At 52.9% G+C, this 23689-nt stretch overlaps 9 protein-coding genes across 9 annotated transcripts; 7 read left to right on the forward strand and 2 right to left on the reverse strand.

Moving 5' to 3' along the window:
• Positions 1 to 1245: 1245 nt before the first annotated feature.
• BO82DRAFT_399362 (uncharacterized protein) lies at positions 1246 to 2049 on the forward strand (the record flags this gene model as incomplete). Its single annotated transcript, XM_025639097.1, has 1 exon — positions 1246 to 2049. The coding sequence occupies one exon, from the start codon at positions 1246 to 1248 to the stop codon at positions 2047 to 2049; it is 804 nt and encodes a 267-aa protein (XP_025494728.1).
• Positions 2050 to 3472: 1423 nt separating this feature from the next.
• BO82DRAFT_399363 (O-methyltransferase-like protein) lies at positions 3473 to 4962 on the forward strand (the record flags this gene model as incomplete). The annotated part of the gene is made up of 6 exons (XM_025639098.1): positions 3473 to 3700; positions 3753 to 4034; positions 4089 to 4136; positions 4213 to 4352; positions 4422 to 4739; positions 4800 to 4962. The coding sequence occupies 6 exons, from the start codon at positions 3473 to 3475 to the stop codon at positions 4960 to 4962; spliced, it is 1179 nt and encodes a 392-aa protein (XP_025494729.1).
• A 1549-nt stretch (positions 4963 to 6511) lies between these two features.
• BO82DRAFT_399365 (uncharacterized protein) lies at positions 6512 to 7589 on the forward strand (the record flags this gene model as incomplete). The annotated part of the gene is made up of 6 exons (XM_025639099.1): positions 6512 to 6607; positions 6673 to 6740; positions 6799 to 6857; positions 6925 to 6972; positions 7054 to 7311; positions 7381 to 7589. 6 exons carry the CDS (start codon positions 6512 to 6514, stop codon positions 7587 to 7589), a joined length of 738 nt encoding a protein of 245 aa, XP_025494730.1.
• An 87-nt stretch (positions 7590 to 7676) lies between these two features.
• On the reverse strand, positions 7677 to 9560 carry BO82DRAFT_381367 (uncharacterized protein). The gene is made up of 8 exons (XM_025637844.1): positions 9330 to 9560; positions 9094 to 9259; positions 8945 to 8997; positions 8571 to 8790; positions 8452 to 8502; positions 8376 to 8399; positions 8211 to 8318; positions 7677 to 8152 (listed from the first exon to the last, which is right to left on the reverse strand). Exons 1-8 carry the CDS (start codon positions 9354 to 9356, stop codon positions 7752 to 7754), a joined length of 1050 nt encoding a protein of 349 aa, XP_025494731.1. The 5' UTR covers positions 9357 to 9560; the 3' UTR covers positions 7677 to 7751.
• A 743-nt stretch (positions 9561 to 10303) lies between these two features.
• On the reverse strand, positions 10304 to 12222 carry BO82DRAFT_329201 (alpha/beta-hydrolase). The gene is made up of 2 exons (XM_025633042.1): positions 11588 to 12222; positions 10304 to 11428 (listed from the first exon to the last, which is right to left on the reverse strand). The coding sequence occupies exons 1-2, from the start codon at positions 12165 to 12167 to the stop codon at positions 10392 to 10394; spliced, it is 1617 nt and encodes a 538-aa protein (XP_025494732.1). The 5' UTR covers positions 12168 to 12222; the 3' UTR covers positions 10304 to 10391.
• A 2394-nt stretch (positions 12223 to 14616) lies between these two features.
• Positions 14617 to 15241, forward strand: BO82DRAFT_362302 (uncharacterized protein; the record flags this gene model as incomplete). Its single annotated transcript, XM_025636847.1, has 2 exons — positions 14617 to 15164; positions 15205 to 15241. 2 exons carry the CDS (start codon positions 14617 to 14619, stop codon positions 15239 to 15241), a joined length of 585 nt encoding a protein of 194 aa, XP_025494733.1.
• A 428-nt stretch (positions 15242 to 15669) lies between these two features.
• BO82DRAFT_399369 (uncharacterized protein) lies at positions 15670 to 16635 on the forward strand (the record flags this gene model as incomplete). Its single annotated transcript, XM_025639100.1, has 3 exons — positions 15670 to 15842; positions 15886 to 15955; positions 16018 to 16635. 3 exons carry the CDS (start codon positions 15670 to 15672, stop codon positions 16633 to 16635), a joined length of 861 nt encoding a protein of 286 aa, XP_025494734.1.
• A 1096-nt stretch (positions 16636 to 17731) lies between these two features.
• BO82DRAFT_276707 (pantothenate transporter liz1) lies at positions 17732 to 19417 on the forward strand (the record flags this gene model as incomplete). Its single annotated transcript, XM_025631152.1, has 5 exons — positions 17732 to 18595; positions 18659 to 18844; positions 18913 to 19019; positions 19070 to 19209; positions 19272 to 19417. 5 exons carry the CDS (start codon positions 17732 to 17734, stop codon positions 19415 to 19417), a joined length of 1443 nt encoding a protein of 480 aa, XP_025494735.1.
• Positions 19418 to 20955: 1538 nt separating this feature from the next.
• On the forward strand, positions 20956 to 23567 carry BO82DRAFT_381369 (GMC family oxidoreductase; the record flags this gene model as incomplete). The annotated part of the gene is made up of 6 exons (XM_025637845.1): positions 20956 to 21145; positions 21304 to 21598; positions 21668 to 21697; positions 21753 to 22641; positions 22721 to 23222; positions 23322 to 23567. 6 exons carry the CDS (start codon positions 20956 to 20958, stop codon positions 23441 to 23443), a joined length of 2028 nt encoding a protein of 675 aa, XP_025494736.1. The 3' UTR covers positions 23444 to 23567.
• Between the last annotated feature and the right edge of the window lie 122 nt (positions 23568 to 23689).

Genomic DNA, 23689 nt, shown 5'->3' on the forward strand with positions numbered 1-23689 from the left:
CCAGGCTACCTCACACTCTCGCCCGACGGGTCCCATCAAACAAGCCAGAAGACCAATTTCAGGCGTTTCCTCTTATATCTGCTCGCAGGTATTGTGTACTTATTGCCCTTCCTATACATTGCTCGCCATTTCCGATCAATCCAGTATGAGGGTTCTAGCGAGCGAACTCCACTAGGCTATGGTATGAGTAGACCTTTCCATCCAACCGTCACTGCGGTGAATACCAACCCCAACTCCCACGCAGCGTTGAGACGGCCCCTCTCCATTATCTACACTCAAATATATTGGCGCACAGAGTACAACCCACTCGGAAAAGCGCACTCAGAAAGCGATCATCTCTGGGACGCCATTCTCCCATCCCATGGCTGCATTGCAGTTGACCGCCAATGGGCGGCCGCTCGGAATTGGCCGGACACTATGTCCATGCCCAACAATACCAGCAAAGGAGTCTATCTACTAGAGGCCTATCATCATTTACATTGCCTCGTTAGTGATCTAGATAAAGTGAGCGGGGCTGGAAGCTAAGAGCTTGATTCCAGCGCATCATGCGAACCACCTTCTGGGAAGCCGTGGAGCAGCGCCTTTTCAGCCATCCAGGCGGCATGGGACGTTGAGCATTGCTTTGAAGCTCTGCGACAGCTATGATATTATCCAATAGAAAACATGGGACTTGCTGACTACCGCATCCATTAGGCCATCCAGTGCTGTGCAGATGTTACTCCGCTTTACACCTTGGGAAAATTCACGGCTGGTGATGGCCAGGTGCATCAATGCAGGAGTTGGCATGAGCTTCGCGACTTTGCCACCAGTTACACCGCTTGCTATCGAGATACTGTTCCGCCGATACCCCTGGGAGATCATTTCGGCTTCTGTGACGACGGCCGGGACGGTTTGGAAGAAGGTGCAAATCCGTTGTAAGGGGATGCGTGGTCATGGAAAACAAACGTCACTTGTCTGCAATGACATCTCTTCACCGGGAATATTTCACATGGATAACGCATCGACGACCAGCAAAATGACATACGTAAGCTCGGGTACCGGCGATCGTCATAAGTGACAAAGGTATCATACTCAAAGATCTCTTTCGAATAGGATCGCAAGATATGCTTCTTTATTCAACCACTCCATAATAACATATTATATAAATGTACACGACTCTGAAGAGGGACCTGAGACTTACTCGTAAGCCATCACCATATTAGGTCTGGTAACGACGTAATCCTGATATCTGATACTGTAACCGCGATGGCTGATGAGTCTCCCGAGCTTACTCCCGAGGTCATTGAGGCCCGGAAGGACCTGTGTACCAAAGTGTCTCGCCGTTATGTAGAGCTCAGCCGCGAGGTCTACAAGCCGGCGTTCCGAGATTCACCAGTCACGCGCCGGCTGGGGCCAATCGACTTTGATCTTCTCCGATTCCTAGGGCTATGCGTGTATGTTCTGAGGCAATCTCGCGATACGAATCACTGGCCCAGCCCCTTCTTTCTAGGCCAGCTCGAGGTGGTGTCGGTGACTTGGGGTCGGTTTAGTCGATTGTATGATAAGATCCGTGCTGAGCGAATACAGAAATTTGCAGACATCGACAGCTGGGTCGCCGAGTTCGGGCCCGAGATCCTGCCTACGCTGGAGAAAGAGTGGCTTCCGGGCAGTTGCCCCTCTTGGCTGATCACTCTGCAGGATGCCACCGTACAGCGCATTGTCCGCGGGATCATGGAGCAGTACCTCGGCGCGGAGGCAGCAGACCGGATGGGGATCGACAATCTTCCCACGGCACCTCGGTCGCGCCAAGAAAACGAAACGTGTCTGATCTGCCAGCAGTCACTCGCGGAGACGCAAGGAGAGCCTCTGGAGTGGTGCAAGATCCAGTGTGGCTACGCCTTCCATTCCCGATGTGTGATAGAATGGTTTGCGTCCCCGCTTTTGGTTCACTCTCCGGCCCGATGTCCACATTGTCGCCAGCTATGGCTCGCGCCGATGGTGGGCCTGCTGGGTAGTGTCTGGCGAGAGGATCTGTCGCTGGCATTATTCATTCTTTCTCTTTCATCGTAGAGAGGAGAGGCATGTCTTCATGTGCGCGCCCGTTTGACCCAATAGAAATTTCATTAATTTCCAATTGCACCTCATTGCAGCTATCAAACATCGTAGCTACTCCTCTACAAATCGCACGCAGAGATCATTGCGCCTGAGAGCCTTGGGGGGACCGCACGCTTAGTACCTGTAGCAAAGCAGACCATGATCATTGCCCTAACGGGGAAATGATTGGTAGTTGAAACAGATAAAAGAGCGGTCACAGCCAAGTAGAGCATGACAAGCAGATCAAGGAAAACCAAACCTGCAGGGACAGTGATCATCCCAAAGTCACTGTGCACCATGCGCGGCTACTCAGATGCAGTCTGTCATCCAGATTGAGAAAGAAGTCCAACTCGGCTTCGATCAGCAGCAAGTACTCGGTGGAGGAGGGGTGTATGATGTCCCGTCCCTCGGGTCTCTTAGCTCTCGTCCCTCGGTAAAGTTACGCCACCAGTAGTGTGAGAACGTCAATTGTCAGACAAAAGAAATCTCGGAGTAAGCAAAGGGCTGGAAGTGACACCAGACCCGTGGATGCTTTTGGAGTCATGGTTAGGGTTGCCGTTGCCGCCAAACCCGAGCTGCTGATCCCACACAAGGGTGGCAGTTATCTTCACCCAGTCCAGAGTTTAATCCCTGTAGATTAATTGGCCGCTGTAGCCACAAACATCGCAGAGTGCTCGCTGATACAGATGGACCAGGTAGTGGCGCCAAGCTATCATTAGTGCTGGTCAGTCACCGGTCAACCTGAATTGTCCCAGTGGATATATCACATCTGGCAATGATTGCCTACATGAGTACCCCGCGCAAATGTTAACATAGGGGAAATTATCATAGAGCGTATAGGATTTCCCGAGTCGAGACGGTTGATCTTTCAGGCGTTGCACGGCTTCGATGTACCCCAGGTGCTCAGTCTCGACAACGCTCGCCATTCGTGACGGACAGGGCATTCAACGACACAATTGTTCGGCGGATGAGAACCTTCAAGATCGTGCAGGATACTAATCATCGTTGGGGGACCCAGAATGATAGAGGTATAGACGATGGCTGAGCCATCAAGGCTTCTTGACCGTGGTGATGATGGCAAATCGACGTGATAATCGTCATCATCAATTGCTGACAAGATTCGACTAATGGTTCTTCGTCGGTCGCTTTCTTTGGGAGTCCGCTTATCTTAGGTAAAGCAAACATGGTTTTCTAGGTGAGACAGATAAGCCGCCGTGGTTTTTCCTCGCTTGCGAGCTGGATAATCTTTGTCCCTTGAATTGAATTCAGATCGTGTCTGTCCCTCTCTCCCTCAGGAAATCGCTTCACTGATATTGCTAAACCTCCACCCGTCAAAGCTCTTTGCACTGACCTCCTTGTCAACCTTCTTCATTCTTGCGAATATTCCTCCATTCTCGACATGAACTTGAGTCGAATCGTGGAGCTAGCAACACGGATTCAAGAACTGGCGAAGGAGCGTGAAAGTTATCTACAGGAAAATGACATCCAGTCTCCAAGCTTTGACGAAGACGGTCCCGTTGAGCTGCGCCTCTCAGGACACATGTTAGCAGCCCGCGAAGAAGTCTTGTCGTCCACTCTTGAGCATCATAACCTTTTCTTGGGGCCGTCGAATTGCCTTCGTCCGGTGGTAAGCCGTCAACTATACGAAAGTCAAACTCACCACTCATCCTCGTTTGCAGTTGAATGGCGTGAGCCTCCAGGCAATCTACATATTCGACATCGCGCGCCATGTCCCTGTGCACGGAGTAATCTCTTTCAAAGAACTTGCTGAGAAATATGGTCTGGACGCGGCCAACTTGCGTCGCACACTACAATTTGCCATGGCATACCACCATGTCTTCCGAGAGCCCCGGAAGGGATTTGTTGGTCATACTGCGGCCTCACGCAGGCTGGTAGATGATCCCACCGCACGTGCTGGACTCGGGTACATGTTTAAAAAAGTGTGGCAGGGGTTTTCCCATGTATATCTCTCCCATCCAATGAATATGCGATGCTCTCGTTCTTACCGGCTCTAGACACTCCCTGCATTGGAGCAATATCACAGCGATGATCCTGGGCGAACGGTCAGTTGAACAGTCTTCTGCCCACCCCCACCCGCGCGCCCCTGTCTTCAGTCAAGCTAACCCATATACAACTTAGGGCTGGGCTCACTATCACAACACCGACATGCCTCCTTGGCAATACTACTCATCTCACCCCGAGATGGCTGGACGCTTTGCCGTGGCGATGTTCTCATTTGCCAATGGCCACCACAATGCACCGTCCTTCCTCGTCCAGGGGTATGATTGGAGTCAGTTTGAGCAAGGAATGATCGTAGATATTGGCGAATAAAAGGGCAACGTGAGCAGCCTGCTAGCCCCGCACTATCCCGAGCTCCGCTTGATCGTCCAGGACTTGCCGAGTATGGTCGACGGCGCAGCGGAGAGTCTGCCAACTGACGTGCGGGATAAAGTGACATTTCAGGCGCACGACTTCTTCACGCCGCAACCTGTCCAGGCCAATGCGTACCTTTTCCGGAACATCTTCCACAACTGGTCTGACTCGCATGGCGTCCAGATTCTTCAGGCGCTGGTACCAGCCTTGCGACCCGGGGCTCGGATTATTGTGAGCGACTACCTGCTCCCTGAGCTAGGAACACTGTCCCTGCTGAAAGAGCGTGCTGTCCGGTATATACATACCCTCCTTCTCAAGCCGATAGAGGCCGAATTGCTTACATCATTATCCAGAGATGGGGACATGATCATGTTTAGACTCTTCAATTCCAAAGAGCGAGAAGAAGCGGACTGGATTGAGTTGTTCCGCAAGGCTGATTCTCGCTTTGCCAAGCTACGTATCTGGACGCCCGAAGAAGCATGGATGGCTATCATTGAGGCCGTGTGGGAGCCATGAAGGGCTAGAAAGCTGAAGTAGCTTGTGTCATTTATTTGTCAAGTCTGATTCAAGAATGATGCCATTTACGGGAGTTCGATTTTTTGATCAAAGTCCCCCCGTCGCCTTCCTGAACCCAGCAAGTACTGTGGATTAGAGCACAGCGGACGTCTAATAGCCGTCTCCGATCGCGGAAAAGTCGACTACATCAGCGGATTCAATGTCTCGTTTAGTGTCTGTATCGCACGCGTTAGTCACATCAGTAGCCCGGTAGCTCTTGCTGTGAATGGCCTACCAAAGGATGCAGGTGCGGCGACGCAGATGAGGGTCAGAATAAGGCTAAATGCGGACATGCAGGTAAAGGACCACATGTGCTTTCGAATTCTCGGAAGGCAGGTCGTGAGGACAAAAAGTGGAGAGTGACACTTGTGCTTTGCAAATTGGGTGAGCAGAAAGTGATGGTCGATCTATGAAACTGGCCAGCCTGGGCGAGTAGAAACTTCATAAATACCTAACAGCTACGCTTGTTGATACTGTTCATCGGCCTTGACCGTCCACCCCTTTTGTCATACTTGAAGGCAAACGACCATCAAATAACCCAACTAGCACAGTGCATATGTTGTGGCACGACGACGTCGATCAGCAGTCTGATTGTCAATTGTTGATTCTCAGGAACAGGCAAACAGAGTGTAGCCCTTGCACCCGTCGCAGGCACAGCCCCTCACCTCAATCTCGAACACCCCCCTTCAGTCCTTCACTGTCCTTCGTCTTCCGATGCCCAGCAACCACGAAGAGAGTACTAATATGTGACACTCGCGGCTCATTTGCAAAATAACATCTGACCCGGCTCCACGCGAGACACACCTTTTTCTGGCGGAGCAAAATGACTTATGTCAATGAGTACAGCGTGCTCGGGGTGGGAATTCTATTCACGGTGATGGGCACGGTGGCCATTACCACCCGCTTTTATGTTCAGGGCTAGAGTAGACGACTGGGAGTTGAAGACTGGCTTGCTTTGGCGGCATGGGTATGCTATCTGTTCTCAAGGATGAAATAAAGAAACCTAGCTGATATTGTGGATATTGTGTCGTACCCGGTAGGCCCTCGTCACAGGCGAAGCTGTCATCATGATGATCGGTAGACCTTTTCTCTCATCAGAACCTTATACTGAATGAAATTGACGGAACGACTTCAGCAGGCTCCGTAACGCACACGGTGGGCGCCCATTCCCCCGCAGATATCGGCGCAGCCATCCTGTACTACGACGGATGGGACCAGGTCTTGTTGAAAAGAGTAGGGCTCGCCTTCCCTCGTCTTCATTATCTTACTTGCACGTACTTATCATCTGCAGCTGGAGTTTCCATTCGACATCATGCAGCCCCTGCCCTAGCCTTGCTCAAGCTATCTGCCCTATTCTTCTACCGGCGACTCTTCGTCGGACGGATCTTTGACATCGCCAGCTGGACACTGATTGGCGTTGTAATCGCCTGGGGTATAAATTTTTGTCATTCCGCTGACGTCAACGTGTGGGGCGACTATCATAACCAATTTCGGCACCCTGAACGACCTCATGACGCGCTGTGGTCTTAGCTTTGCTGTCCTGATTGCGCTGACGGCATCGGACGTGGCCGTCGATCTCATCATCCTGGCCATTCCATTGGCGCTGGTGAGTTTTTCTGCATCCATACTGGGCGACGACACCACCAGAAAAGCGGTTTCTGATCACATCAGGTTCTCTCTCTCCACCTAGACTTCCATAAGCGCAATGGGATTATAGTGGTGCTGCTCATGGGGTCAATGTGAGCGTCCCTCATCTCCTCATTCACTCTGAACTAGTTACCTAAACTGAGATCCCAGGGCGAGGGCGTGTGGCATCGCGCGCATGTCACTATTCGCTAGGATCCTCGGACCTAAACGTACAGTATACCCTGCCGGTATCCCAAGCGATGCTTCCCGGTGGCCGCACTAACCGAATGTTCGCAGTGCTCTCCACACAAACCGTAGGCAGCGTATCCTCGAGCGATGACATCGGTGCGTTGACTCCCGGTTCCTAACCTCGACCTGCTACCCAGACACAGAAGCCAAACACGGTGTTAATCACAAAGACTATAGGCATCGTCAGCATCCTCATGTTCTGGGGCATGTCGAAACCGGGTGGCGATCGTGGCGATCGTGGCGATCTGCCTCCCCATCCTCTACCGGCTGGTGCGCGACGTCTCGCCCCGTGCGCGCCTACAAAGCCTGCTTATGTTTCGTCAGATACAAGGTCGAAGGACGACGGTAGCTCGTTTCTAGATGGTGCCGAAGTCCAGCCAGGGCAAAGTGCTCCGCCTCGCAGATTCTACGGACTTGGTTCTATCCTGAAATCCGGTAGGTGGCGGAGTGAAACGTTGCATTAAGAAGACAGTGGACCTGAAAATGATCCTAAGTGGATGGCAGTTGATGACAATGCAGCGATGAAATTGTCTTTGGGCTTTACAGGAGAGCGAGGGGCTGAGTGGCCGCAGATGAGAAACCAGTCCACCATCGCTCTCCCAATGCGGATGCATGCTGTCACGACTGATGCGGTGCTCAATGCGCAGCAGCACCCTCCGAGGAGCCAGATCTGGGAAATAGAGGAGATCCCACGTACAGTTGAGGTGGCTTGAACCGAAGGACAGGAGCAAATCTACACCCGAACTACACGACGTAAGCCTCTTGGATGATAGTAATATGAAATTATTCTACTAAAGAATGTAAGCTTTTTTTTCCCTTGCGGGCCAAGCTCCCCGTAATTAAAGGGACTTTGTTATGAGTCAAGCCCGGCCTCCCTACCGGAAGCTCCTTCCATCCGACTCTCCCTCGTGCACAAAGTACTCGCGCGTGACGGCAATTCCGGCCCCGTTCTCCAGCGACAATGGCAACGCTCCGTGATCCTTAACCAAGCCATCCTCAGAATCATGACGGGACAGATCGTCGGGGGTGTTGCCCGTCTGCGTCACCGACACGGTGGTCCGCTGCTTGCTCGTGGGGCCGCCGGTGGTGTTGTACCCCGAGTTGGACAGCTCGTAGCCGCGCCGGCCGCTGTACGTCCCGGTGCGCGAGTGGCTCCCAAAAACCAACGTGCGGAGGACGGGCAGGCAGGATGCGATGATAGCGATGGAGGCCTCAATCATGGATACGGTGCAGGTGATCATTTGTTCGTTCAGGTGGGAGTAGATGGCTCGGATGACTGCATCAATCGTTAGACATGGCACTGCACGCTTCTTGGATCGATGGGCAAGACATACTGCTTGAGATGACGACCAAGGCACCCAACAAGAAGACAGAGATGACACCCCACTTCTGCTTCTTGGGCATCTTCAGACGGGCGACCTGCGAAATGGGGAGACAGATGACTGTTCAACGGGTTAGTGGATCGAAGGATTGTCTTGTGGTTGGCTGCGGTGTCTTACTGAAGACATCAGTGAAGATGTTAACTGCGACATGGTTAGCTTTAAGTAATTGCAAATCTGACACGGGGCTGCATACAAAGGATCGTCAACCAGTAGTTGATCGTCGATGGCTTCTCCGGGCATGCCACTGCATTTCGTCGCCGCGTTAGTATTGCTGATATTCACCACATCCCCACCGCATTCACATCCACTCACATTCCGCATCAAGCACGCTCCGCCATTGTCGGGAAGGAGGGTAGCACTTGAAGACAATGTCGAAGAACAGGACCAACCAGGTCGCCGCCAGAATGGCCAGAGTGATATTGTACACGGTCTGGTACCGGGTGCGATCGGCGAGACGCTTATAGAAGATCACCAGGCTGGCCTTGATAAGCCAGAGTGTCGTCACATAGAGGGTAGATCCGGGGATGATCATCTGTCACAGGGCGAAGGATAGTAGCCGCAGTTAGTCTCAGCGTAGTGGAAGTGTAGAGGATTCGCGCGGGCTGCAGGCCTCGGATCGGGGCAGGGCACAGTGAAAGAGGGGCTCAGGATTTCGGGCGTTGTCCGAATGCTGTCCGTAAACTGACCTTCAGCATGTTGATCGTCTGCTCTGAGTCCATGTTGGCCGCATCCGACATCCCTAGAGGAAGCCCACCGTTAGATCTTCCTCGCACGGATCACTCTGCATGCATGTGGATTGAGAACAGCGGGGGAAATAGCGAGGTACAGTACATACCCAGGTTAAACATATAATGCTGGATGACCAGATCTCCGATCAGGCAGAGGGCTGCAACGGTGACGAACAAATCGTCGAGATACCACCGTTTCAGCAGCCTCCATCGCACCCAGAGTCGACAGACAAGGAAGATGCACGCGACGATGGTGACAATGTACCAAGACACCTGGCCACCGCGAAAAAGTGCGTTAGCAAGAAAACAGCACGCTGAACAATCTCTACCGGGGTTGACCTACCACTTGGCCGGTATCTGGACGACTCATGGCGACGAACAACCCACGATGCGGGCAATAAGTCACGACAACAAAGACAGACGGAGACGAGAGGGCATCTCTACAGCAGCTGCAGCTGCTGGCAGTCAATATTAATAAACTGCGATCGACCCGCGCAGCCTGCCAGGGAGCGTTACGTGGTGAGGAACTTGGGAAAACCTTATCCCATGCTGGGAAGCTCGTTCTGGCGGTTTGTTTGGAGGAACCAACAAATCCAGGTGTTTGAATCGGGGAAGGTCCGCAGAGGCCTCCCTCTGGAATCTGGATCTGGATTCAATGGTGGGTGGGTGGGTGTGTGTGTGTGTGTGCCTGTCTGTGTGTTTTCCATGTGGTGTGGCCACTGCTTAGGGGGGAATGGGGGTGGTGTGGTGGGCAGACCAGCACTGGAGGGGAGTATGGCCCGAGGCATTGGGACCCTCGTGGACCATACCATCTCGATAACCCTGCACGACGGAGTATCGGAGATCGGGGTCAGGGAAGGTAATCGATAGTCTGCGAGCACATTGCTGGATCTGGCTGTGATTGCTCCAGGCAAAACTTCGGCGGCCCACAGTTAGGGTTGCGGATCCACCCAAGTAAAACATTCTTCGGACATCGTCCGTCGCCCCTGCAGGAATCCTTTCTGCGAGCTGCACGACATGGTACACCATATGCGAACTATTGATTTCTAGAAGCCACTAACCTGTTCACGCCGTTACGCTGAGATCAACCAGATTCAGGCAGCTGTGTGCTGGAAAGATCACAGGCTGGGATGGGAGGGCAAGCTTTCTACGGATCAAACTCTATCGGCGATTTGGACGCATTCGGATGCTGGAGTGACGATGATTCACGTAGATTAAAAAAGGCTACTCAGGCTTAATCATGCAATGAGCCCGCTGACAAATCCCACAAAAGAAGCGAAAAGTCTAATAACAAGAGAAAAAAAAAATTAGATTTAATGCCGAATGAAATGTCGAGGTTCGCCTTGCTGCGCTGAACAAAAAAACCCCCCCCTATTTTCGACTCCTCTCCTTCACCTCTCCCCACTTAAGAGCTGGCAGCAGCAGCCAACTCCACGGGATTCTGGACCACCGGGTAGTTGGGGTAATTAGGCTTGTAGACCTTCTGGCAGCGCTGGTTGTAGGTGCCAGTCTCGCCCGTCTCAGTGGCCTCCTCGTTGCCCGGCACACCCAGCAGGGCCAGAGGTCCGTTCACTGGCGTGGCCTGATCCCAGCCGGGACCAGCGCTGGGGTCCTTGATCCAGGCAACAAACCAGTCGTTCATGTAGTCGGCCAGGTCTTGCTCAGCCGCCGTAACTCCGGTCAGCTTGGCAAAGCACTCGTTGCCACCGTGGAAGAAGGGGACCTCGCTGCCGTGGGAGGGGCCGATGTCGGGGATACCCAGCACGTTGGAGTAGTTGCCGAACCAGCGGTAGATCCAGGTGTTCTGCTCCTCCGAGCGCATGTCCAGGAAGTAGTCGGTCGCGCAGTGGAAGCGGGCGTCGCCGTACGAGGCACCGCTCATGCGGGAGATGGAGGAGTAGTCGTCGGGGTTGTAGGCCTCGAGCAGCTCGTCGGCGGGCACAAACGCCAAGTCGGCATCGTAGGTGCGGATCCACGAGGAGAAGTCGGTGTTCTCCGACCCATAGACGATGCCGAAAAGCTTGCCCTCCTTGTCCGAGTTACCGACGATCAGCGGCAACGACTTGGGGTAGTGGCCGTTGACAAAACGGTCCGAGTAGTTGGAAAAGCGGGTGAGGTTATCCACGACGGGGCCAAACCACGTGTTGGAGGTCGAGTTGAAGTAGCTGGTCTGGAAAGCATAGGTATCCACCTTGCGCAGGCAGTCCAGAGTGTAGTCGTCGGCAGTGCAGTCCAAGGAGACACCCGCATCGATCATATCCTGAACGACCTGCTTGAGAGCCACACCCACGGGGGCATTGGCCGGGCCAGACTGAGCGTTGGCAGACATCTCGATGGCACCCGCCAGGAAAGTGTCGGGGTGGTTCCAGAGGTAGTCATCAACGTGGACACCACCCGAGGAGTGGCCTCCCAGCACGATGCGCGACTTGTCACCACCGAAGGCTGTTCACACGCAAAGTCAGTGGGGACGGTGACCACGTGGGAGAGGGGAAAAAAAAAAAAAAAAAAAAAAAAAAAAAAAAAAAAAAAAAAAAAAAAAAAAAAAAAAAAAAAAGGGTGGATGAAGGAATAAGCATCAGGGGGAAAAGTCAAAGTACGGACCTTCAATGTTGTCATAAATCCACTGCAGGGCCAGCTCCACATCCATGATGCCGAAGTTCTGCGACTCGCCCTCGAGCTCGGGAGCATAAGGAGAGGCATACATGCTCTCGCGGTAGTTGAAGTTGACGTAGATGACATCCTTGCGAGCAAAGTTCCATCCCTGCCATTGCTGGTTGCTGCTACCACCCGTGACCATCGCACCACCGTAGACGTAGACAAAGACGGGCAGGCCAGTGCCACTGGGGGGAGTCCAGATGTTCAGGTTAAGGCAGTCCTCACTCTGGGCAACGATCGTCGTGCCGGACATGGCCTGGGCGCACGAGGGACCGAAGGCCGAGGCATCGAAGCTACCCCCCTCGTAGGAGGTGGCAGCCAGGGGAGCCTTCCACCGGTTCTCACCAGCCGTCGTCTGGGCAAAGGGAATGCCCAGATAAACATTGGTATCGTTTTGGGAGAAACCATAGACAACACCCTGCTCGGTGGTGACGCTGGGAGAGGAGGCATCAGCGGCATACCCCAGAGCCAAGGCGGTCGCACTCAGGCTCAAGGCCAGATTGGCACTCTTTTGCAGAAGACCCATGATGACAGTGGCAAATATCAAGTGATCTGCAAGGAATCTGAACGGTGCTTGGTCGGGGGGGAGGATGGCTCAAGACTGGGCCTGTGGGAGGAGTATTTAAGGAGTTTTGGGGCCAGGGGGAGAAGATCCAGAAATGCTCGCAAAATGGCACACCGGATCGACTGCCGAGCCACCCCGATCCAGGCTACCAAATTAGCTGCTCAAACGAACTTAGTCTCGTTTACACTTCTTCTCGATGAACGCTAAGGTACGACCCAGACCATGGTTACACATGGCTACACCGTTCGTTCCTGCACCTGAGCTAAGACAAGACCAATAACTCCCCCTCGGGTGGGGGTGACCACATGGCACCACACGTGGTGCAATGAGCTTGGCTTTCGACTATCGATTTTTCGAGTCAGGTCCCCATCGGAAAACCAGGCAGGATGTACAACTGCGATATCACCTCGTGGTGGTGGCTGTTTTGCTGCGTTCTGACTGCTGGGTTCTGAGTCTCTTCTCGTCAGGATCCTCTGTTGGAGCACGGAATGGTTGAAACGAGGCAGACACCGGGCAATCCGTTGGAATTCCTGACTAGTCGGCTACTGTTTTTACCTAATTGCATGTGCTATACATGTGCTATCTCGGTGGTATCTGAAGGATTGAGGGATAGGATTTGCTGCTGATCGTCTACCTCGTCATAATCGGATGATCTGCCGAGATCTGATTTGCCCACGTGGGGGTTGAACGCTAGTTTGCCTGGACAATTATAATTCTCCTTAGCCAATTCTCCGACTTGTCCTTTGAGATGGATTTGAGTAGGATAGGGGCGTTGGGGGTTGGGGGGGGGAATAGGCAATTGCCTGGTCGGCGGACGAGTATCCGGCTTCACTCACGGTTGCAATGGGCTTCTAACTGCTGCAACATATCCGACGCCTTCACACAGTCTTAATCACTGTAACTACTTTGAGTCGAACATATCTCAGAATCGTAGATAACAATCCAGCGTCACTGATTAGAATTAAATGAAAACTAGAAGAAACATGTGTTCTGTGCTTGAGATATATCCTAGGGAGCCACGCCGTCCAAGATGGTGGCGGAGATATATTTCTCTGCGACCTAGCGCTAATCACCCGATGGCAGCGCAAACAATTTGAGCAGAAGATCCTCTTTTGCCATTGAAAACATTGGGAACAGTGCGATTTGAGGAGTGACACTGCTATCTGTAGCCATGACACGCAGTAATTTCTCCAAAAGTAACTGTAAAGCATACACAATCAGGGGTGGAAAAAACAAGTCGTCGCGAACGGTATATTGCCACATGCGAATAGAATACAAGAATCCCATTTCGCCAGCAACAAACATGCCAAGAACCAGGGAATCAGAATTTCAAGTCCGGGCATGGAGAAGATTTTCACACGCAAAATGCGACCGAGTCGAAATTGCATCATCTTCGAACACTGAACCGGGGAACCAGCAGTTGGCCGACCGAGGAGGAAATATCCACGGATGTTGGTCCGCGATGGTTAGTTATGCTATGCAGCTTACACAGCATAAGTGGGGAAAACACCCCGAGACGAGAGCCAGTCTCCGAATGCCCTGGAACTTAAAAATCACATCCAGTATGGCCCTAGGGATACAACTTATGGTTGTTGAATCTGCTGCCATCGCATCGCAAATCCATGTCGCATGCTCTCGTCACAATGTGAACCCTGTCAACATGTCATATTAATCTAAATAAATTAACAATCCGCGGATCCTATTTACTGCCCGCCGCCACAACCAAGACAACTGCTTGGCAAACGCCTCCCACCTCGCAGCAGGCAAATTTACCCGCGTGATGAATTGCCCTCCAGTTCGTTGACAGAAACCGTGGATGAGACCTGCGGGAGATGCGAATGAGATTGAGGCTGATCGGCCACGCCCGGAGCTTTGTTTCAATGCGTTTCAGGGGTCGGCTTCTGTAACGCTTGTTGTCGCATGCATCGCTGCAGAGCCACCGAGTTGATCATCACATCGGGGCTATATTTAGTCACTTGAACAGAGACAGGACTGAGATACGGAGTAGTCCGACTCGAATTGAAAATGCTGATCGTACTGCTTAGATGTGCCCATCATTGTACTGTACAGTACAGTCGCATTGGTTCATAATGATGAAAATCAGGGCACGATTCTTTCAGTACCATCTCACAACAGTACGGTCTAACAAAGACAACTCTAAACCAGGTAATGGAGCATCTCAGCAAATCCCAATGTCCCTGCTGGAGGTCCACGTAAAGGCAGAAACATGATAAGCATTTTCGTCCACATCGTCCTCAAAGCATGCTTCTATCGCATCCAACACGGGTCTATAAATAGACCAAAACCGGCTCTTCCATCCAACCTAGCCTTCTACACTTACATTGGACCCTAAACCCTGAGACTAAACAAAACAACAGTGCATTGCCCATAGACCCTCGTACAAGCAACCATGGCCAGCATCGCAGACTCCGACTCGACGGCCGTCATGTCCGAGAGAGGCGCCATTGAGTGGGAGCGCGTACGAGGGATCCGCGACAGCACGCGTGCCCTCCTGGAAGCCGAGTCGCCGTACATCGCCATGCCCGCGGTAGCCCAAATCCTCCAGATCGGATCACGCACCTTGATCGTTCGGGTGCGGTGGGAATGGGCGCTCCGCGATCCCACTCGGGAGGAAGTCGGCGGGATGGTCAGCACGCTATGCGGACAATTCGCCCAGCTGCGGGCCCAGCGTCCCACGGCGGAACCCTTCCACGGCTTCATCCAGATCGGGCCCGTCGTCGTCCTCTACGCGGAGGTGCGGTTCATCCCCGCCCCGTGTCAGGGGGCGCTCTGTATGCCCGGAGAGACGCTCTCGGGCCTGACCCGGAGCTACCATATTGAGGAAGATAGCCCGATCCTGCAGCACTGGCTCAGCAATGAAGCAATGCGCAGCTCCCCGAGCCTTCAGGAGATGGCGGCTTGGGGAGTACCTGATTATGCACAGGTCTTTGGGAACAGGTAAGTGTATTTCACATTGTCATATTACGGAATGTGATAGATCACCAGTGCTGGTGGTTATATTCGAATGGATCTAATCCCGTGCTTCCCTTCTATTGTGTATTGTAAAGTTCTTGCGTTGTATTTTCTTCAAACATGCGGCTCGTCTCACTCAGCTGGCAGCTCGACCAAGCAAATAATGGCGTGAATGGGATCAGAAAATTGGCGGTAATTGTAATATGTGATGACTACCCGAGTACAACCATGTTGCATGAACATAAATGCTAGAGCATTGGCAATAATGTCTGCTGAAGTTGCGGTGAAGGCGCGGCAGCTGAGAGACAGACACGTGATGCATGCACGACAGTGAAAAGTTCATCCTCAACACCTCGCATGGGACAATAAACAAGGAAATCGATGGACATGTCAGAACCCTAATTGTTGGAAGTAGTATACTTAAAGCGATTCTTCCATGATCGCCTTTGAAATTCTCTTCTCACGCGCACAGTCCTTTTACTCTCCCATCATGACAATCACGGCAGACTCGCTTTTCGACGACGTGGGAGGGAGCTATGAAGCTGCCTTTGCAGATAATGGCCCCCTTTGTGCATTCATTCATCAGGCCAGCAAGAAGCTACCCCCCAACAGCCCGGTGCTGGACGTGGGATGCAGCACCGGCAAGCCCGTCGCGGAGATCCTGTAACTGCAGGCCATGAGGTGCACGGGATTGACATCTCCCCAGGGATGGTGAAGAAAGCTGCGTCACAAGTCCGAATATGAACACATTTCAGCCTTGCCAATCTTATGATGGGGTATTTGCGATTCTGTCGCTGTTCCAGCTCACTCCCGGAGAACTGTACTCCATGATCTTCAGATTCGCCGAGTGGCTCAACGTGGGTGGGCACTTGGCCCTCGCCGTGACGCCCACAGCACCGGGTTGTTGCCGGAAAAATGCACCTACGATCCCACCTGGGATTGTGTGTGGATGATCGGGAAGTACTGGATGGGCAATTACACTAACGAGGTGTTCCATTCGGAGGATGCATGGGCTCGCCTGCTGCAAGCGGTCGGGTTGGTGCTCGAAATGATGCCCGTCGACCATCTTTTCTGCCCGGCGAGTCACGAGAATTATACGAGCCCTGAGGTGCAGCTCTTTCTGCTTGCAAGGAACGTGGAGCCGCAGGCTTTGCTGGGCCCGTATCCAATCTCGATTGTTGAAACGCCTACAGACTGTATTGACAATCTGAATGTCCTCACTGATCGCTTCGTGAGCAAGGATCTCGAGACTCTCTCCAATCAGATCGCAGTGAATGGGAAGAAGGCGCTTGTTCTCGGGCAAGGATACAATTGGAGTCAGTATGTAGGCTGTGGAGAATCGCAGTTCCTGCCCGAGATCACCGATGACCTCTCGTTTGAATCCGACGCCTTCGATGTCATCGTTGCGCCCTGGACGCTCGATAAGCTTCCGAGCCTCAATAAGGCCATGAAGTAGATGGCTCGTGTGGCACGTCGGTAAGGGCTCACAGCTTGTCATCCTCCAAGGAGCCCCGGGGAATGAGGCAGTAATGCACCTGAACGCGGCCGCACGCTCACCGCGAATCCGCCACCAAGGCCAGATCCTGCAAGAGGCGGCGCATGAGCTGACGGAACAGGGATTTAGCTTAATCTCTCTGTGCGTGTTTGCGCACATTACGAGTTCCCCGAAGAGGACTTACCCACCCGATGCTCGGTGGCTGCAGGATGCTTGGCTGGGATGACACATCGACAGCATCCGAATTATGAGGTCATCAAGCACGTCCTGACTGCGCGGATGAAGCTTCATTTCCAGGGTAGCGCACACGCAGTAGGGATGGACATGGTTGCGTTGATTGCGAGGTCGAGCGATGCGGCGAATTATCGCTCGAACTGAAGGACAGTGTATCGGATGAAAAGTAGGGTGATATATACCCATGACTCCGAGAGATCTTATCGTATCTTCTTTAGTTGACCCCATGTTCCAAGTATCACCAAAATTCTTCCCCTCATGCAGAACAGCTGGGAATAAGAATTATATGAGTATTACCTTGCGCCGCCCCTAGTGGTGGCCCGTGGCGAACGACAAACGCTCTGGCCCGCTCGCTCACCCGTCTTGCCTGCGCTTTTCGAGTGAAAACCCGTCCAAAGCATGATTACGAGACAAGTGACAAGAGCAGGATGAAGAGGGGTAGTAGAAAGAAAGGGTATAACAACAGGTTTATAGGGCTGTGGTCGGTGGTGCTTCCCGAATCAGCCTTAGTTTCGGGGTCCTCAGATTAACCCTGGCCTGCAATTGAATCAAAAAGTGAGCTGCCCGCGGTTTGATCCCGTATCTCTACTAGATCATTACTCCTAATGCATGTTGAAGCTGGATGATTGGGTGGTGTTGGTATCAATCAATGAGCCTTATCGCGCAAAGATCACGCCAACATGTCGCGATGCACCAAGGCTTGGCCTGAGCTACCACTCATAAATCTATAACCCCGCAACATTGTCGCCTCCCAACAACACCAGGAGCAGGACCAAAATATCCAGACAGAAATATGGCGGGCCACGGTTCAACCTCGAGCGCTATGAAGCAGCCCGACACCAAGATCAGCCAGGTTGTAGACTTCAGCCCGCCACCGCGCCGCTCGTTCCGCTCCTTCATCTGGGACACCGACACGCACCTGAAAACCCCCGAGGAGCGACGCCTGCTCCTCAAGCTCGACGCAGCTATTCTCAGCATTGGATGCCTGGGGTTCTTCATGAAATACCTTGACCAGGGGAACCTGTCTAATGCCTACGTGTCGGGGATGCAGGAGGAACTCGGCATGTACGGTAACCAATACACCTACGCCGGGACCCTGTACACGATCGCATACGCGGTGATGCAGATCCCGAGCACGCTCATCATCCAGCGCGTGCGCCCGAGCATCTGGCTCGCTGGAATGGAAGTCGTCTGGGGCGCGTTCACCTTCGCCCAGGCGGGGATGCAGACCGTCCCCCAGTTATATGTGTTCCGCTTCCTGATCGGCTTGTTCGAGAGTTCCTTCTTCCCATCTCTGTTATACCTGCTGGGCAGCTGGTATACCAAGACCGAGCTTGCGAAACGAGTGGCATTGTTCCACATGACCGCACCCCTAGGGACCGCGTTCGGGGGGTATCTCCAGGCAGCCGTGTACGAGAACCTCAACGGGGCGAGAGGGATCGACGGGTGGCGATGGCTGTACATCGTTTGCGGGTGCATGACGGTCCCTGTGGGACTCGCGACGTTTCTGTTCCTTCCTGATACACCGTATACCACTCGCGTGTGGTTCTTGTCGCCGGAGGAGCGCGAGCTGGCCAAGGCGCGCGTGAGCAGGGCGGGCGTCGCGCCGCCGGTGAAGATCACTTGGAAGACGTTCACAGGGGTGTTGAACTCGTGGAAGTGGTATGCGTTCGTCATTGGTTATGTGGTGTGTACTCCGGCCTGTTATTGTTAGCTGATAAGGGGGTCTGTTTATGCTAACGTGTCAAAGCTGTACGGCTCATCCTGCGGCGGAAATGGTTACTTTGCCATTTGGCTCAAGTCAGAGAACTTTTCTGTGGCAGATCGCAACCTCATTCCGACGGGGACTTCGTTGATCTCCGCAGCGTGTGTGGTGCTGTGGGGGTTCCTGTCCGACTACACCGGAAGCCGGTTTGCATGGGTTCTTATCCCGCTGGTGAGTTGGCTGCCTTCACTTACTGCAGGTATGGTAGGGTGCTGATGAGGGTCGTACATGAACAACAGATATGGGGCCTCATCCCCAACGGTATTCTGGCCTTCTGGCCCCAGAGTCTCGCGCTGAAAGAATTCGCCTTCCTGACCATCGGGATGCAGCTTATGACGGCGGTATTGTAAGTGGCCCGGCAATCGTCCACCTTCCACTAAGATACTGACGATTTAGCTACTCCTGGGCAAACGAAGTTTGCGCCGACAACAACGAGCAGCGCGCGGTGGTGATCAGCAGTATGAATGGGTTCCAGTACGCGGTGGCTGCCTGGCTGCCGATTGTCATCTTTCCGCAGACCATGGCCCCGTCATTCCGTGAGTATTCCCCAATCTCCTCCGGGGGTTTGCCCTGAATCTAATCATACCATGTTGACTAGGGTATGGCTTCCCGGCCACGTTTGGGCTGGTGATCGCGTCCATTATAAGTGTGGTTGTAATACAGCTGTTTGTTCTGCGGGATGAGCGGAGGGTGAAAGCACGTCTGGGGAATGAGGGATCAAATGATGGTGGAGTAGCTGCGTGAGGTAAAAAAATAATGAGACAGGAGTGCCATGGCAATTCGCTATAAGGGAGTTGTTGATGCTCTTTTTAGACATCATCGGCGGTGATGATCTTTACATAAATCTTCGAAGAACTACTCTTGCTCGTGATATCCATATGTGAAGATACCAGAAAGCCACCTGAGATATGTGACTAGAGTACGTACATAACATACAGAATCACATTCCGACCACATTCACCATCTGAGCGTTATATGTCAACAACATGAGTTAAGAGGCTGTGTAGCAAAGATTTAAACACGGAGACATTCATGTCTGTGGTATGCAACAGCCACAGCCAAAGTCATAAAAGCAAATGAACCGCCAGTGTAAACAGAGCTGTTCATTTCTGAGATCTTGAAAAATTGCCGCAAGATTTACAACTATTTTCTGGAAGCCTCATACTACAAACTCAGGGATTTCATAATAATGAAGCTCAGGTTGACCCTCAAGCGAGTCCCGTCTGACGATGATGTCGCCTACCTGGAGGACTGCCTCAAGAAAGTCCTCCCTGTAACCGAGGAAGTACTTCGGTGACCTTCTCCATAAGCGCTGGTAGTATGTATACTAGTTAACTACCTGTTATTCTAATTGCTGAGCAAACAGACAGCAAAAACATACAACAGAAGGGATTCGCTGGTGGTCACCCACCCAACTACTAACCTCCCGGCGTGTGGCTTAAGTATGGCTGAGCGGACGGGAAGCCCTGTTTTCCACACCCTATGGTCGTATGTACCTTTGACACCTTATTGAAGAATCATATTATGCTTTACGTCTATAAATCAAGCTCTCCTCAACTGACGAAATCCCAACCATCTCCCCCCCCTCTCCCCCCTTCGAATCCATCTTCCATCATCTCGATGACATAGATACTCCCGGAAGGTCTACAGAAACTGGATCGCTCGACTTCAAATATCTGACTGCGCATCTCAAGAGCCACACTGTTTGCAGATACATCGGCTCCCTCACGACGCCGCCGCACCGAGGGCGTGAGCTGGTATATCAGCGCAAGCCGCTTCCGCAGGATGTGGTGAGCTTCAACAAGAGCAAGCAGATTCTGAAGTTCAATGCTCGGTATACTCAGAATGCTCCTGAGGAGGAAAATCCGCTGAAGGTGGCTGTTGAGGTGATAGATTAGGAATATTGGAAGTCTGCATCGAAAGGAAATAGCAGAATGGGTAGCATGGTAAATAATCTGGTTAGTAATGGATTGTCCGCTGTGACGATCTTACCGAAGATATCGTAATTGTACACTAGAAAAACAATTCATACCTAGGTCCTGCTCGTGATTCTGTACTCTAAGGAGGACAATCCAGTAGTAAGTGCTTTTCGAAGGTTATGGCATCTTTAAATTGGATAAATCTCCATCACGTTGATGTAATGTTCAAAGGGAGAAGAGGATGTGACGATCAAGAAGGACTTGCGAAGTCGAAGAGAAGTTGCTTGGAAAGGCATGTTCTTTCAAATCTTATTGAAACAACCCGACCTCCAGTGCAGCTTTGATGCCCTATACTGATCAAGCATGTGCTGTCGTCTTACCAGCGCTGTGGCTGTCGCACAGCGTGGAATGCCTCGGGTGTATCATATGCCATTCAGACGTCAAAAAATAGCCGGCCACAGTAGCAGTGGCAAACGCACTGTCTTCAGGTATCAGAAGGCTGCACATAATGTATTATATATCATCTTTTCTCACACTACGCAAGGTGCTACGCGTGAGAGCCAATAATCAACTCCGCGGATCCTTCACAGAGGCACACAGAGTCGACATCCTGCATCGTCGTCATGCTTTCGCTCAAAGCCCATCTAGCCATTCTACTGCTCGTCGTTGCAGGAGATTACGGATCAGAAACCAAATCGCATAATTTGACAGAAGGGCTTTTTGGTAGCGATGCGAGTTTCGACTACGTCGTCGTGGGCGCGGGGACGTCGGGCTTCACGCTGGCAGCCCGACTGGCCGAGCAAAAGTTTAGCGTGGCTCTCATTGAGGCCGGTGACTTCTATGAGGTGGTTTGGCCAGTGGCGAAGATTCCAGGCGCCGTGATTATAGGCCTGGGATCGAGTCCAACTTCAACCACCCCCGTTGATTGGAACTTCATCACCGCCCCAATACCGGGCGCGAATTATCGGAAAGTACATTATGCCAGGCACAAGACCTTTGGGGGTTGGTAAGAGGAGTCTCTATTCTCTGATTATCTATTTGGAAAACTTGGCACCATGACACTGACCGCGTCAAGCTCAGTATGCAACGTAATGATATACCAGAGGTTTCCGTCCCAGAGTATCCACAAGATCGAGCCCTGTACTGCTAACACATTGCAGGCCTGATAATGGCTCCATGCAACGATGGGCGGACCTCGTGCAGGACGAAAGCTACACGTTCGATCGGGTGCTTCCATTTTACCAACGAACGCCCACCTTCTACCCCCCTCAGAACGAGCTTCGGCCCCCCAACGCTTCCGCGCAATACAACCCGGCCGCATATTCTCCGGCCGGGGAACCCCTCCAAGTATCCTACCCAATCGACAGCATCCCGTTCTCCAGCTGGATGGTTGGCGGAATGCAAGCAATTGGCATCAACGAGACACAGGACTTCAGCAGTGGACACTTACTAGGCGCGCAATGGTGCCCTTTCACCGTCCGCCCATCGGACCGAACACGGAGCAGCTCTGAAGCTGCATTCATGAGCGCAGCAGCGAACAATGACCGGCTGGCAACCCTCACTCTATACAAAACCACGATGGGAAAGCGGATACTGTTCGACGCCGACCGAAAGGCCAGCGGGGTGGAAGTGCGCACCGGGACGTCAACGTACACCCTGCACGCCAACCGGGAGGTGATTGTCTCGGCGGGGGCTTTCCAGAGCCCGCAGCTGCTGATGGTCTCCGGCATCGGGCCCGCGGAAGCCCTAACTCAACACAACATCCCGCAGCTCGTCGATCTCCCCGGAGTTGGCCAGAACATGTGGGAGCATCTCTTGTTTGGTCCGTCATACCGTGTGAGTCTAATCACTGGCACCAACATCGCCAACAACCCCGCCTTCGCGGCCGAGCACCTCGCCTTGTATTTCTCCCTGCGGCGGGGCCTCTTCAGCAACCCATCGGCCGATTATCTAGCCTGGGAGAAGATCCCGGATCCCTTGCGCCAGCGGTTCTCTGCTGATACACTGGGCAACCTGTCATGGTTTCCACCCAGCTGGCCGGAAGCAGAGGTGCGCATCCCCGTTCAAGACCCCTCAGCATTGACCACTCCTAACCCCAGCCCTGGCTCGCCCTGGGAGGTGAGGATAGTACATCTCCTTCCACATCTACCTAGGCGACCTGGCGGATCCGCTGCTCGACCAACCGAAAGACGGGTTCATGTACGCGTCGATGATCGGGTCGCTGGTGGCGCCCAGCTCGCGCGGGACGGTGACGCTCGCGTCGAACGACACGGACATTCTCCCCATCGTGCAGCCAAACTGGCTGTCGACGGAGGCGGACGCGCAGATGGTGGTGGCGATCTACCGCCGGATGCGGGAGGCGTGGCACAGCGCGGCGATGGCGCCCATTGTGATCGGCGAGGAGTACTTCCCGGGGCCGAAGGTGCAGACGGACGAGGAGATCCTGGAGGCGATCCGGCAGACGGTCATGACCATCTATCACGCAGCGTGCACGTGCAAGATGGGGACCCGGAACGACAGCATGGCGGTGGTGGATCATCGGGCCCGGGTGTTTGGGGTGACCGGGTTGCGGGTGGTGGATGCGAGCGCGTTCGCCATCTTGCCGCCGGGGCATCCGCAGGCCACTTGTTGTGAGTTTGTTTTCTTTCCCTTGTGTGGGAGATTTTGGGAGTCGAAGGGGGTGTTGAGGTTGAGAGGATGTGCTGGGTCCTAGCTGATAAATTGTCTAGATATGTTGGCAGAGAAGATCGCGGCGGATATCATCCACGGTTCCGGGGATGGGAACGGAAATGGGGATGATGGAGACGATGATGGCGATAGTGGCGATAAGGGAGGAAATGGGGGTGGATGATGGTGCTTTCCCGAAGATCAGTGTGTAAGTCTCTGTGTTGTGGCCATGGCGATTGTTTCCGGATAAGGGTGTAGGCGGGAGAGACCTTTCATTAATGTAGACCAAGGCAGCGAGGGAATGAAGCTATTCAACTTGTTGATTTCGTTAATTAAAGTCCGTACGCAGAGAGAAAGATTCCGCATCACGTGCTCTTATCGGGCTATCTTATCCAGGAGCAGGATCACGTGCCCCTCGCGATCAATCTCC

Source organism: Aspergillus uvarum (assembly GCF_003184745.1).
Source record: "Aspergillus uvarum CBS 121591 unplaced genomic scaffold BO82scaffold_10, whole genome shotgun sequence".
NCBI lineage: Eukaryota > Fungi > Ascomycota > Eurotiomycetes > Eurotiales > Aspergillaceae > Aspergillus > Aspergillus uvarum.